Raw genomic sequence first — 14,184 nt, forward strand, 5'->3', positions numbered from 1 at the left:
TAGGAAGTGATATTAATGGTGCCTAGCACTCTAGATGGGAACAATGTTCCTCAGCTTAGTGTTAGAGAACTTGTCAGTGTGTCCTTTATGTGCCCAAAATAGTTAACTTTCAACAAGAGTCAAATAGTGTTGTAAAGCAGCTGAACAGCAGGTTGGATCTATTCCATTTGATGAATAGTAACATAGGTGATCCCAACTCTGAAAAGATTTTAATTTTTTTAATGATTATTTTTAAAAATGCATATAATTTTGGTCTTTGCTAGATTTTGGACAAGGAGGAAAGAGGAGATAGGGAAGGGAGATAGTGGTTAGTACATGATTCTCAGGTGTTGGTATTATCCACATAGAATAGAACATGTGGAGGACAAAATGGTGGGAGGAAATCAGAAGTTGCTTTAGGAACAAGAAATGTTAAAGGAGAGCTGAAAGAAAGGATGAAAGTTACTGAAGAAAGGAAGGGTATCAAGGGTAATAGTTGGTGTGAAATCTTTTTAAAAAAACTAATTTATATTTATGTAACATGTTACTAAATGTTTTATGAATCTCTAAAAGCCATGCTAAACTTCTGATCTTTAAACAGTTCTCCCACTGACACAATTAGTTTACCCTCAATTGACTGTATATTGGGTCTAAACTAAAACGAACGTGAAATTAGTATGTTCCATGTGATAACTTTGAAACTTCCAGATATAAGAAAAAAAAATTCATTTCTCCTTAACCGAGAGATTGTTAACTGATCACGTGTCTGTTGTTAATTGATTGGATAACTACATTTTTGGAACTCTTTTCTCAATTAGTGTGTTGGGAATTTAGAGTGAGGCCAGAAGTATGAAGTGCCTCCATTACATTTCTTGCTTGCTGTATGAGTCAGAGTTCAGTCAGCTAGAAATTGGTTAGTTTCCTAAGACTGGAAGACGGATATATGAGCTAAATCAGTTCAGTATTTGAGATGTGTTTGTACCTGCTTTTCTAAAACTGCTTCAGATCTTTATTTGGAGAACAGAGGTTAACAAGTGAAGTCAGACATGGTTTTTCTTTTCTGTCTTAAAAAGTGTTCCTGTGCAATTTTGGTGGGTGGTGAATTAACACACAATGAACATTTACTGAATTTGAAAATTTGTTGCTAGTTATACATACAGCCAGTAGTAGACATGATGGCTTGATCAAAATATCTATTGTGTAATATAGCAGAACTAAATTTTAAACTTAGGTGTTATAATTTTAGGTGGAAATGAACAGTTGCAGCCAGAAGGTCAGGAAGATTTACGAGAATTACTGAAAAAAACACTGGAATTCTGTTTATCTAGGTATGTATACACCTAAATGTAGCAAACAGGAGGATAACTAACAAGATTCAGTACCTAGCTTGGGATGTATGTTAATACATTTCTCAGCTGTCACTTAAAAACTGAGTGGAAAGGATGAGAATTTGAAGTAACACAAAAATTTCAGAGTATCCTATTGATGTACCTCTTAAAGCTTACATGAAGCTTCTGGGCCTAAAATATTAACTAGCAACTATATTGTTTTGAAGTGAGAGTAGTTTCAATCAGTTACAGATCAGGTGAATTTTTATGACTCTTACTGTTTTTTCAAATTAAAACAGAGTAACTTAAACCATTTGGTAAGCTTTGTTTAAGCTAATAACTTCAAAATTTGCATTGGTACAAAGTAGAATTTTGTATGTGCATCTGTAGATCCTTTTATATAAGCTATATAAGGTTTTTTATATTTAAATATATATATTTTTAATGTAAATTAAAGATCAATTAAAAAAATTCAGGGCTCTGAATCATACACATTCCAGTATAGACTGATGCAAGATCATCAAAGCAGTTAAGTTGTACTTAATTATTCTCAGCACTTGTGTCTAGATAAAAACATCCTAAACACATGTCTTAATAGCCTAGAACAATTCCTAATCTGTATACTTCTGCATAACCAGTTAGTCAGTGGTCATTTGAACTAATAAACTCATAACAGTATTACATGTTTGTGGGGGTAATGTGCTGCCTAAACAGGAAGATACTAATACTGTTGCATGAAGGGAAAAAAAGATGTTTGAATGTTTTCTAGGAAGTGAAATACAGTCAGTGAACAGACTGGGGAGTTGATGAAAATGCCGAAAACAAAATTTAGTTTAGGAATCTTTGTGCGATGACTTTTGTCTCAAGTTTATTGGCAAAGTTACATCTGTGACATTTCCCATTCTTTTTTTCTTTCCCAACAGAGAAAATCTTGCCAGTGACATGTACCTTATATCACAGATGGACAGTGATCAGTATGTGCCAATAATGACAGTAGCAAACCTTGATCATGTCAAGAAACTCAGTACTGATATGGATTTGATTGTTGAAGTGCTGAGATGTAAGTAAAAATCCCTCAACACTAGGAAGTATTTTGGTTATTGCCATAGGACTATTAACCCATATTTTCAATCTCTTTTTTATTATCTATCTCAGTAAAATGCCATTCTTTTCTGTAAAGCATTGAATAGAGCAGGCAGCTTCCAGTTTAGACCATCACAATTATAGGATTCCAGTTTTTATCAAAGCTACTTCACATTTGAGGTATTGAGTAATGAATGATTTGTGTAAATGAGAATAATGTGAGTTTAAGCTGTGAGATGTGGTGGGACAACTCAGGGCACTGGAGGATCACGATGGATGGCTATAGGCTGTTTTGTAGAGACAGGCAGGAAAGAAGAGGAGGAGGAGTCAGGCTGTACATTAAGAGGAACTTGAATGTAAAGAAGTCAACTATGGTGATTGTGGAAGCCCTCTCTAATGCCTCTGGGTCAAGACCAGAGGGGTTGTTTCCAAGGTGGGTCTTACAGTAGGCATCTGCTACCAACCTCTGAACCAAGATATTAAGGCCAACAAAGCAATATTTGGGTCACTTAAGCAAGCTTCAGGTCAACAGAACTTGGTTCTGTATTTGTTGGAAGAACAATACAGCAGCTCACATCCATCAAGTTCCTGGAATGCATAGAGGACTGCTTCCTCATACAAGTGCTAGATGTGCTGACCAGGAATGAGACACTGCTGGACTTGCTACTCACAAACCAAGAAAACCTACGTTGATACATCTTGGTTAGTGATAGCCTTGGTTGCAATGATCACAATATTGTGGAGTTTGGGGTCTTGCTGAGCATGCTGAAGGTTAGTACTAAGACCAAGAGTTTAAATTTTAGAAGAGCAAACTTCAACTTGCTGAGAGCTTAGTTGGGAGGGATTCGGTGGAAAGCTTCCATGGAGGATGAAGGAGCTAGTGAGTGTGGTGAGTTTTTCAAGAACACTCTCCTGGAGGTACAGAACCAGTTCATCCCCTTTAAAGGTAAGGGAAGTAGGTGGAGCATAAGACCCCCTTGGCTTAACTGCAAGCTTCTGAATCTGCTCAAAACCGAGAAAGAAGCATACCAGAGATGGTAAAGCAGACGTATACCTGTTGAGAACCAAGGGCACTGTCAGGGTGTGCAGAGATGCAGTTAGAAAAACAACAGCTCAGCTTGAATTGAAATGGGCCAGAGATGTCAAAAACCACAGGAAAGGGTTCTTCAGGTATGTAAACAACAAGCAGAAACAGAAGGAAAATACTGGCCTGCTGTTAAACAGGAGATGTGAGTTAGTCACCAACAAGGCTGAAAAGGCAGAGGTTCTCAACACTTACTGCACCTCTGTCTTTACCAGCTATGTTGGGCCCCAGGTCTTGGGAACAAAAATCTGGGTTGATGGAAACAGATCCACCATCAGTGAAGGAAGGAGTTGGTATGCAAACTGTTACAGGAGCTTGACTCCTACAAATTGATGAGCCCTGACGATATCCACCTGAGGGTGTTAAGAGAGCTGGAGGATGTCATTGCAGGGCTACTTTCCATAATCTTTGAGAAGTTGTGGAGATGGGGGGATGTCCCATAAAACTGGAAGAAGGTTAATGTTGCCCCAATTTACAAGAAGGGCTTAAAGGAGAATCTAGGAAATTACAGACCCATCAGTCTTAGTTCAGTCCCTGAGAAAGTTCTGGAACAAATCCTCCTGGGGGGTATCACAAGTCAAATGAAGCACATGACTGGGAAACGCCAGCACAGATTCACCAAAGGCAAACCGTGCTTGACAAACCTGATTGCCTTCTGCGACAAAGTAACCTGCTCGGTTGATGTGGGGCGAGCAGTGGACATTGCCTACCTGGATTTCTCCAAGGCTCTCGATACGGTTCCCCACAGCCTCCCCCTAGAGAAACTGATGTATTATGGTCTAGGCAAGTGGTCTGTGCGGTGGGTGGGTAACTGGCTGACAGGCTGCACCCAGAGGATGGTGGGAAATAGCTCCTTTTCAAACTGGCAACCTGTCACAAGTGGGGTCCCTGAGGGATTGATAATGGGCCCAATGCTGTTTAATGTCTTCACAAGTGATCTGGATGATGGGATCAAGTGTACCCTGATGAAGTTTGCTGGTGATACCAAACTGAGTGGGGAAGTGGACACTTCAGAAGAGAGTCTCCCTGCGGGGAGACCTGGATAGGCTGGAAGAGTGGGCCAACAGGAACCTTATGAAGTTCAGCAAGGATGAGTGTAAGGTCTTGCACCTGGGAAAACACAATCCAGGAGTGCAGCACAGGCTGGGACCTGCCTGGCTGGGGAGCTGCTCTGTGGAAAGGGACCTGGGGGTTCTGGTGGACAAGCTCAATATGAGTGAACAGTGAGCTGCAGCAGTAAAGAAAACCAACAGGATGCTGGGCTGCATCAGCAAGGGCATCAGCAGCAGAGATAAAGAAGTCATTATCCCATTCTACTTGGTGCTTGTCAGGCCACACCTGGAATACTGTGTTCAGTTTTGGTATCTGCTATACAAAAAAGATGTGTACAGGCTGGGGAGGGTCCAGAGGAGGGCCACAGAGATGATCAAGGGACTGGGAAGCCTGCCATGTGAGGAAAGGCTGAAAGAACTGGGTTTGGTTCAGCCTTGAGAAGAGAAGGCTTAGGGGTGACCTTATCACCATGTTCCAGTATTTAAAGGGTGGCTACAAAGAAGATGGAGACTTCCTTTTTACAAGGAGTCACATGGAAATGATGATGGGTAATGGGTACAAGTTACTCCTGGGGAGATTCCGATGGGACACAAGAGGAAAATTTTTCACAATGAGAACAATCAGCCACTAGATTAATCTTGCCAGGGAAGCGGTGGACACTTAAATTCAGCTGGACAGGGTGTTGTAAGAATCAAAAAAGGACATGACTCAATGTGTGCTATAGAAGAAAAAGCTAATGAATTGGGATTTTCTAGGCTGGAAGAGTAGGAAGAGTGTGGAGATTTTAAGGAACATGTCTACTCAGTTTCATGTATCTGAAAGTATCCTCAGCCATCTTCTGCTTGTTTCTTAATGTTCAAAAAAATTTGAAGTTGAGCACAAAAAGCTTTGCATTGTACGACAGTGTCTACAGCATCTTTCAGTGTGCAAAGATATTATGATTGCTTACAGCTAAAAGACATTGTTGTTTTCTCTCTTAGCATTGCCTTTAGTCCAAGTGGATGAGAAGGGAGAAAAAGTTAGGCCAAATCAGAATCGCTGTATTGTGATTTTACGTGAAGTACCTGAGTCTACCCCCATTGAAGTAAGTGTTTAATTGTTCAGTAAAAAATGCTTTCACCTTAGGATTTAGAAGTTAATTTCTTCCAGATTTCAATAAGCATATCACATTTCTTACTACATTGTTAGTTTCTAACGAATGTTTCTAAACCTTAGTTTATTATGTGTGTTTGGATAATAATTATATTTGATAAAAGCGTGTTGCTCATAGGAAGACTGTTAAAACCTGTAGCTCTGCACAGGGTTGAAAAACTGACAATGCTGTGTTTGGTAGAGATACCATGATTTGATTTTCTTGGGCTCTGGCTTTATCCATATGTACTTAGGTCTCAGCTCCTTGGATAAATAGCAAACAAATGAGTGAAGATAAGTCTTAGAATGTAAAATGCCACTGCTGCACCTTCAAGCTTGTTAGGGTAAAGTACTTAAAGCTTTGCAAACATTTCCATAATGCTGAGGCTAGAGGTATTAACAAGTTGCTAAGGATCTCCCCTGGCTTGTGGAATGAGTATGAGAGTGGAGAACTTGATTCTTTGAGAGATATTTAATGCAACTCATATAGCTGGGACTGTGACTAATGGAAAAACTGGAAAAAAATGATTGGGCCATAGATTAAACCATCCTGAATTTTCAAGGAGGAGGTGGCAAAGATTCTTGATGATGGGTAGATATTTTAATTTCCCTTCTACTTAATTTTACAAGGAAGAATAAAGATTCTGAAAGAATTACTTCTCTTGATAGTCTTCATACAAAAAAAAGTACTGCAGTTTAAAAACTTATAATAAAGAAGTGGCCTTAAACAGGAGTATGAAACAAAATGCTAAACGGAATTGGAGGGAAGTAGTTAAAAGTGCTATGTGTGTAGCTTAGAAATATCGGCTGCTTTTAGCTTTCTAAATGAAATGTAACCTTTCAAGGACTGCCTAGCTTTTAATATTATAGGGTTTTCAGGTTTTTTTTCTGTCATCAGTTTGTCAGGTTGAGTATGTCAACACTGGGTTGTTACTTTTAAATGCTTAACAACAACAGAGTTTGGAAGGAGTCTGTTTTCAGAAGAGGTGGTCTAAAGCGAAGTGTTTTGTTATGTGTTTAAATTTGCCAGACTTAACTGACTAGATAATAACAGGATATTTAACTGGTATAGCATGGTCAGGCTTTATTTAAGCAGCAAAGTTGCAAAATGCTGTAAGGACTCCCAAGTTACATTGCTTTTTGATGCTGCTCTCCTCCACTCTGACAAAAATAAATAATATGCAAATGAATTAAACCAAGTATAATGTCCAAGGTGTGGTTTTTTCTGTAGAAACTGATTGGTTTTGAGGTAACATAAACCCTGTTTCGAATCTATTAATCTGTAGACACTTGAGTTAAAGTGTATCTCCAGGTTTCTGCTCAAAGGGCAGGACTCTGCTATCCCATACAGTATGCAGAAGCTTTTGTGCCTCCATGGTTCTGGGGACAGGGAAGAAATAGCCATTTTTCTGCACTTGATGCCAAATTTAAGTGTCTCTGGCCTAAATAGCTTATCTCCCCCAATGTAAAGGGAGCAGGCAACTTCTACTTGCAATATGGCCTTAAATGATGCTTGCTTGAATTCTTTCTAGCTAGCAGGGAGATTGTAGAAAGCTAACACTACTGCAGGTGTTCTGCAGTTTCAGGTCTGTTTTGTAAGCCTGAAAGTGGTTTTTATCTTTCTTACGTGGAGTTCCAGAGTTCTTGCACTTTAAATTGATGTTTTCTTCTGTCCATCCGTTTTTTCTCCTATCCTTTTCTCTCCCTTCTTATCAAAACCACTTTCCTTAGGAGGTTGAAGCACTTTTCAAAGGAGATAATTTGCCTAAGTTTATCAACTGTGAGTTTGCCTATAATGACAATTGGTTCATCACATTTGAATCGGAAGCTGATGCACAACAGGTAACACTTTTTTGGAAGCATTTTAGAATACAACAGTAAAAAAGGGTGGGATGAGGATAGATTGTGTGATAAACTGTATTACAAATGTGTAACAATTTAAAAAGAAGAATACCTAAATCTCTAAAACCAGTAATGCTTCCCCTTAGCTAATATCCAGTTATCAGCACTCTTAAACATAATGCTGTAAGAGTTTTATCTTCTTCATATATCCTGGCTTCCAGGCCAAAGCTACAATTTTTTGTACTAAGAACACTGATGTTTTGGATGACACATTGAAATGCTTCAATCATAAGAATTAAAATCTTGTTTTAAATTTATTGAAGCACTTCTGCAATGATAACTTAAATCTTGATGAATGCAGATTATATATGAGGGTTTTCTATAGTCTAATATTAGTAGACACTTCAAGAATCATTGTTAGGCTTAGCCTGTCAAAAATTAAGTTTCTGTTTAAATTATATTTGACAAATTTTATCATTACTTTTTTAAAGGCTTACAGATACCTTAGAGAAGAAGTGAAAACTTTCCAAGGAAAACCAATTAAGGTAAATAGAGCTGTATGGGGTTTTCTGGGGCATGTGTGTATACGTACTGTTTTTTATGGGGCTCACTGTGTTTTCTAATGTAAATTTAAGTGGTGTAATCTCAGCAGCCATTTGACCTGGAGATGGGTTTTGAAATGCAGCACATGCCATCTTACTTCTTTTCCTCCTTTCTGGCAGCTGTATACCTATCCCAGCATCAGGCCAGCAGGGAAGCATTCCGCTGTTCCTGCCTTCCTCGAAGGAGAAGGTGACTGACAAGTGTCCAGTAAAAGTTTTTAAGAGCTGCTAGTTTGAACCATCCTGATCTAATTTGAAAGGCTGCTGTAATAAATAATCTCATCTCCTTTGCAGGCAAGGATAAAAGCAAAGGCAATAGCTATAAACACATTTTTGCCAAAGAATGGATATAGACCTCTGGATATGAACCTCTACACGCAGCAGCGTTACACAACATCCTTTTACTTACCTCCAGTATACAGTCCCCACCAACAGTTTCCATTGTACAGCTTAATTGGCCCACAGACCTGGTCAGCCACGCACAGCTACCTTGACCCTTCATTGGTAAGTCTATTGATTATGAAACAGAGGCATTCTTTTCAAAGTTAGTATTATTTTCTTATGAAATCTTGAGGTGTAGGAAGCATATGTATCCCGAATAGGGGAGTTTAAGGTACTGATTCTTCTTGAAAAGTAGTTCTTCAAAATTCTTCCTGTAGTGGGCAAGATAAATTATTTGAAAATTGCATCAGGTCTCAATGCACTGTGATTCTTTTCTTAAGCTCTAAGTTTTTGAGGTAGTTCTTTACTAAAGATTATTAATTATTAATTATTATCAAAAGAAATCTTTACTAAAGATTTGTTTTTGTCATGGTTAAAAGCCTCCTTAGAAATTAGATCTTCAGAATATGTACGTGAATACCAGAAAAAGCAATTCTGATATGTACTGAATAAACTTATGGCAATCAGATAAATAAGGATAACTTAGTATCTTGATCTTCCAGCAGGAAGATAAGTTCTAGGTTAACACTCTGAATTACCCTATTCAGCATGTTCTTAAAGCAGATTTTTTTCTGTGCAAAAGTAACATCATTTTGGCAATGAAAAATAAAATTACATTTGCTAATAAAAGTAACTCACTTTTAAATTGTTTAATTTTTAAAAATTTTAAGGGGGCTATCAGTAAGCCTTAGAGCTAGGGTGGTAGCAATAAGTCCTTATATACTGTAATGGGACATCTGCTGCATCCTGCAATGCTGCTTCCATCTTCTCCACTGTAACATTCCCACCAGAATTACTTTGGCCCCTTTTAGTCTGCCTTTGTTATCCTACAAAAACTAATATGAACATAGTTTTCCATAACAACTGGGAGACTAAGGTTGTCCTGTGTGGAACCTCTTTCTTCTCCTCTGTAAATGCCTCTTTAATTGTGGCTAAAAGAAATGAGGGTAGCAATGCTCAAAATTAGAAGCTTTTTAGACCTTTTTTTGGCAGAGGATTAAAATGTCCTTGAACAAACTTCAGCAAACTTCCTGTGTACTGGACAAGGAGCTAATTAAAAAGTTGGTGTAGTAAACACTTCACACATAAGGAAGGTAGTCGGAGCTTTTGCAGGAGAAGGCTTTTTAAGGGGGATGAAGAATGTGGAGGAAACAAGGTAGCATAGTAAACAATGTTATTCCAGGAGAAGGCCACCTTATTAAGCATTAGTGAATGTGACTGTTCCCCTAGATAAACTAAGACTGACTATTGCAGAGTCTTGCTCTGGGGTAGTGAAGTAGTTGGATGGTACTGGTGTAGATGATGTAGATTAATTGGCCGCAGGTTCAAGCACAGCATAGTGTGTATCTGCATTATGTCATTTTGGAACTTTTTGTATTTCAGAAAGCTTACTAGTCCTGGCCTTTGAGGGAAGACATTACAAGTTTGTCAGCACTAAAGATCTCATTCCTTTCTTAGTAAAAACAGAATTAACTGGCAGAGCTTTGCTTCCCACTGTTTTGCAGTATAGTCATTGATTAACTGCATTCTGTGTACCTTAAAGTAATATGATGTTTCTTGAACCTGTTATAGGAAGAGCTATATTTGAATACAAATTACTTGTAAGGAGAACAGGGACCACAAGGAACAATGACACAGGAATGTTTCATGAGACAGGGTTGTAGTTTGCATGTAAAGACTTGTGTGTAAATGTAGCAAAAGTTTTTCTCCTCTTCTGTTATTGCATGAATACTAACAGATCTGTCTCATCTCTAATTTGAGATTAAATACACCCAGTAGTGTGGGCATACAGTTCTAGTTCTGAAACTAGAATATGGCAACACATGTCCTCAGAATTCTAAAACTACCTACTTCTTCATCAAGTACTTAAACTAGATCTTTCCTCAAATACTATTGTCCTGCTTGTAAAAAGAACAAGTGTACTTTGAGCTGTGTGACTTCTGTGGAGAAAACAAATTGATGCTTTTGATATTTATTGGAAAATTAAAATTACTGTTTTTCTCTTCCAAAAAGATCATCCTTACAAATAAAGAAGGGGCAAATATTGCAAGTGTCCTTTTAAGCAATGAGTTAAACTTTTTTCCTTTAGGTTCAATGTCTTCTCATTATTCAGGTTCAGTAGTTGCTTACTAGCTTTGATTGAATTTTACAGCATTCAAGTTGTAACTATTAAAGCAGAAAGCACTTCAAAGCAGTATTTTGATGAAACCTCATTCCTAAAATAGCTTTGTTAAACTCTTAATGGCCTATTTTTGGAGTCTGAGGTAGCATTTGCTGTCATGTGCTAGGTTAAGCTAACAGTAGTTTGGCATGACAGCTTTGGTGTTAAATTTTATTTTTCATTGATTGGTGATTTGCTTTACCTTTTGCAAGAAAGGTTAGACAAGTTTAAAGTTACCTTTATATGAAACAGTCTTAATCACGGCTGTTTCTCATAGTTTAATTAAGTGTAGAAAGAGTGCTATGTGGAAGTCTTACTGTTCTGCATTTTAGTTATTTTCAGGGGGAGAAGGCAAGCAACTATTTGCTGTTGCTAATAACATTTTCTAAATGAAACTCACTCATTTTAAAAAAAGTGTGCTAGTGAGGTTAGAGAAATTACTATGAACATGCTTCAGATTTTGAGATATCTTGTTAGCACAAGACATTAATATGCACCCACCCCCCAAAATCTTTTGCTAATGTTGTTTTTTTGGGCAACAAGACAGTAATTCACATGTAGAACAAGGTGGTAAGATGTGACAAGAATCAGAAGTCCAGTTAAGATCCGCTTACTCTCTAGGCTTTATTTAGGTATCACATGGAAGGTAAGGAGATTGAGGAACTAAAAAGAATTATTTTTTTTTCTTTTCAGGGAGGGATTCACATATAAATTAAGAACAACTACAGGCTGTGTAGGTTAGACTCTTTGACAAAGAAATATCTCTGTACTCTGAAGTCATGCATAGTATGGTGTGAAATAGAAGGAGCATTACTTAACTGGCAGCCAAGAATTCTGGCTTGATGTTTTTCAATCCTCTTAACAAATTACTAGAATTTGAATATGTATAGTGGCTGTGTTCTCAAAAAACCTGCATTTTTGAAGTTGGTCACAAGGCACTGGACAAATGCTCTATTGCTGTTTGAGCAAATACTGCCCTGCACAGAATGACCTAAAATACAAGGTTAAGAAAAAATAGTACTCACTTTGTTTATAATTGTGAGCATGCAATATATTCTTTAGGTAACACCATTTCCAAATACTGGATTTATCAATGGGTTCACATCTCCAACCTTCAAGCCTGCTGCTTCTCCATTGACTACACTCAGACAATATCCTCCCAGGAACAGGCAAGTTCAACTATCTTTTAACAATATACATACTGTTTTATTACCTGGCATGTGGGGTTTTAGTCTGCTTACTTTAGTGACACCAGCTAACTTGAAAATACTTGTGAAATTGAACCTGGTGCAAGGTTAAGTGAGGCCAAAGGGCAGATGGGGCTGCTATTGTTAGTGGATGTACTGTTTCTAAATGTAAATGGCCTGTCTGAAAGCTGAGAACTTTGTTCCATGATTTAGGGTATTCAGATGAAATATTCTGAATGATGGCATGTGATCAACAGGATTATTCATGTAGTATTTGCAGTTTCAAGTAGCTTCTAGTAAAACCACAGTTGAAAATAGACAACAAAAAGATTAATTCTGGTAATTCACATGACCTGTTAAAATGAATATTTATCCTTCTTATAAATGAAATATGCAATAAAGGACTAAAGATCCTGCTTCTTCTGAATTCTGTGTATAGACTTAGGCCTCAGAAGATCTCTCGTAGTACGTATGTTGAAATGACTTTTGAATTTGTAGGAATCCTAGCAAGTCTCATATACGACATACAATACCCAGTGCAGAAAGGGGACCTGGGCTTCTAGACAGTCCTACAATATTCAACTTTTCTGCTGATCGTTTAATCAATGGCGTCAGGAGTCCACAGACGCGGCAGCCAGGGCAAAACAGGACACGGATGCAGAATGCTACTACGAGCTATACCAAGAGGGAAGTAGGAACTGGACGGATGGAACAGACCAGTGTTGACTCATCTCCTGGATTAGGTAGAGGAAGGTGAGTGTACTCTGCACTTGTCCTCTGAACAACCCAGTATTGCTGCTTTTAAACTACTTCTAGTAAAGAGGTATGGTACTAGTACTGTTCTCATTACTGTTTTAAACTGACTCTCTCCTCAAAGCTCAAATCTTGGAAAGTACTTCAGAGAAAGTGCTAAATATAGAACAAATGCAGACTGGACTTACATACTTTCCTACCAAATGAAAATCATTAATAGCAACTGATGAACAATTTACAGCTGTAAAATCTAATCCTCTGTCCTTTTTCATCTGTTTTAAGAAAGTTTTTGCATATTATTTTTTTGACTTTAATGAAACAGTTCTGCCCATTCCATTGTTCATCAGTGTAGATTGTGCACCTGAACCTGTACTAGCAGTGCTCATTAATCTTTTTAGTTGAAAGATCAGAATTTTGCCCAAATTAGACATTTACAACAACAAAGATGATGGATTGGTATGGAGGGAGGAAAAAGTATTACATGCAACTAAGAAAACTATTGTTATGCAGTTTAAAAAAAAAAAACAAAACCAAATCCAAACAGAAAACAACTTGGGGAGCTGAAAATTGATGGCATCATTATTAATGTGAGAATTTAGCAGTCTTATCTCAGAATTTTTTTAAATACAGTACAGTTCTAAGGGCTTTATAAAAGTACTGTGCAGCTTTGTTTAATGATGGCTGTGTTTGTGTCTCCAAGTAAATCACATTTTGAGCAACTTACTGAATTGGAAGATAATGCAAGTCTTCTGCAGATGATCCTATATTAGACTTGTATTGTATCATTACAAAATTAACTGGGGATGTTGTGCAAGGATTGAAACACTTTTCTAAATCTAATTTGCCAAGTTGTGCTATAGCTAGTGGATGAAAATACGAGTAAGGACATAGGAAACAAGATTGTTCAAGCTATAGACTACAAATATGTACAGGAATAATCAGTACTTAGAGCTATATTCTCTTGTTTCAGTATTTAATACATTTAGAATATTAAAAGTCAAACAGAAAACTTAAACTATATTGAAACTGAGTTAGAATTCATTGCAAATTTTAAACTGCTGCTTGGAGGAGGTTTACCTGAAGAAGGGCTGCGGGAGAAGCACGAAAATGTTTTGGAGGGGCTTTACCTGAATTGAAAAGTTAGCCGTATTTCAAAAGTTACATAGGTATAAAAAAAAAAAAGGCCAAAATCTTTACTTTAGATATTGAAAGGTTTTGTCTAAGCCTTATGTAATCAGTGCTGAGATGCTTTTAATGCAGGAATTATTTGTAACCAGTGTGTTCTTATGCTGACTTGTACAAGATCTGTACCTTCAAACATTTTTTTAATAATCTGTCTAGAATGAAGATGGATGAAATAACAGTTTGAATTTCTCCTGTTCTCACTAACTGCCTTCCATTCATTTATAGGCAAGATTCTGATAACTGCTTTCTTTCCCTTAGGAAAAACTCGTATGGCTACCGAAAGAAAAGGGAGGACAAGTTTACAGTGAGTGTTCATGATCATATTAATCTCTAATAAAAGTTGGGTAACAAGGTA

The 14,184-nt window shown here is 37.5% G+C and overlaps 1 protein-coding gene across 3 annotated transcripts in view; it reads left to right on the plus strand.

Moving 5' to 3' along the window:
- The window catches only part of LARP4B (La ribonucleoprotein 4B), a 59,934-nt gene that overhangs the window by 33,656 nt on the left and 12,094 nt on the right, over positions 1-14,184 (plus strand). For 2 of the 3 annotated variants that reach the window (XM_074868267.1, XM_074868249.1), the window contains 9 exons: positions 1,226-1,307; positions 2,231-2,367; positions 5,508-5,611; positions 7,390-7,500; positions 7,992-8,045; positions 8,397-8,606; positions 11,767-11,873; positions 12,390-12,644; positions 14,088-14,133. In XM_074868267.1, coding sequence (XP_074724368.1) covers positions 1,226-1,307; positions 2,231-2,367; positions 5,508-5,611; positions 7,390-7,500; positions 7,992-8,045; positions 8,397-8,606; positions 11,767-11,873; positions 12,390-12,644; positions 14,088-14,133 — 1,106 coding nt within the window. The remainder of the gene's footprint in view (positions 1-1,225; positions 1,308-2,230; positions 2,368-5,507; positions 5,612-7,389; positions 7,501-7,991; positions 8,046-8,396; positions 8,607-11,766; positions 11,874-12,389; positions 12,645-14,087; positions 14,134-14,184) is intronic. The other variant, XM_074868258.1, reaches the window with a different exon arrangement.

This window comes from Strix uralensis, chromosome 1 (genome assembly GCF_047716275.1).
Source record: "Strix uralensis isolate ZFMK-TIS-50842 chromosome 1, bStrUra1, whole genome shotgun sequence".
NCBI classification, from domain to species: Eukaryota; Metazoa; Chordata; class Aves; order Strigiformes; family Strigidae; genus Strix; species Strix uralensis.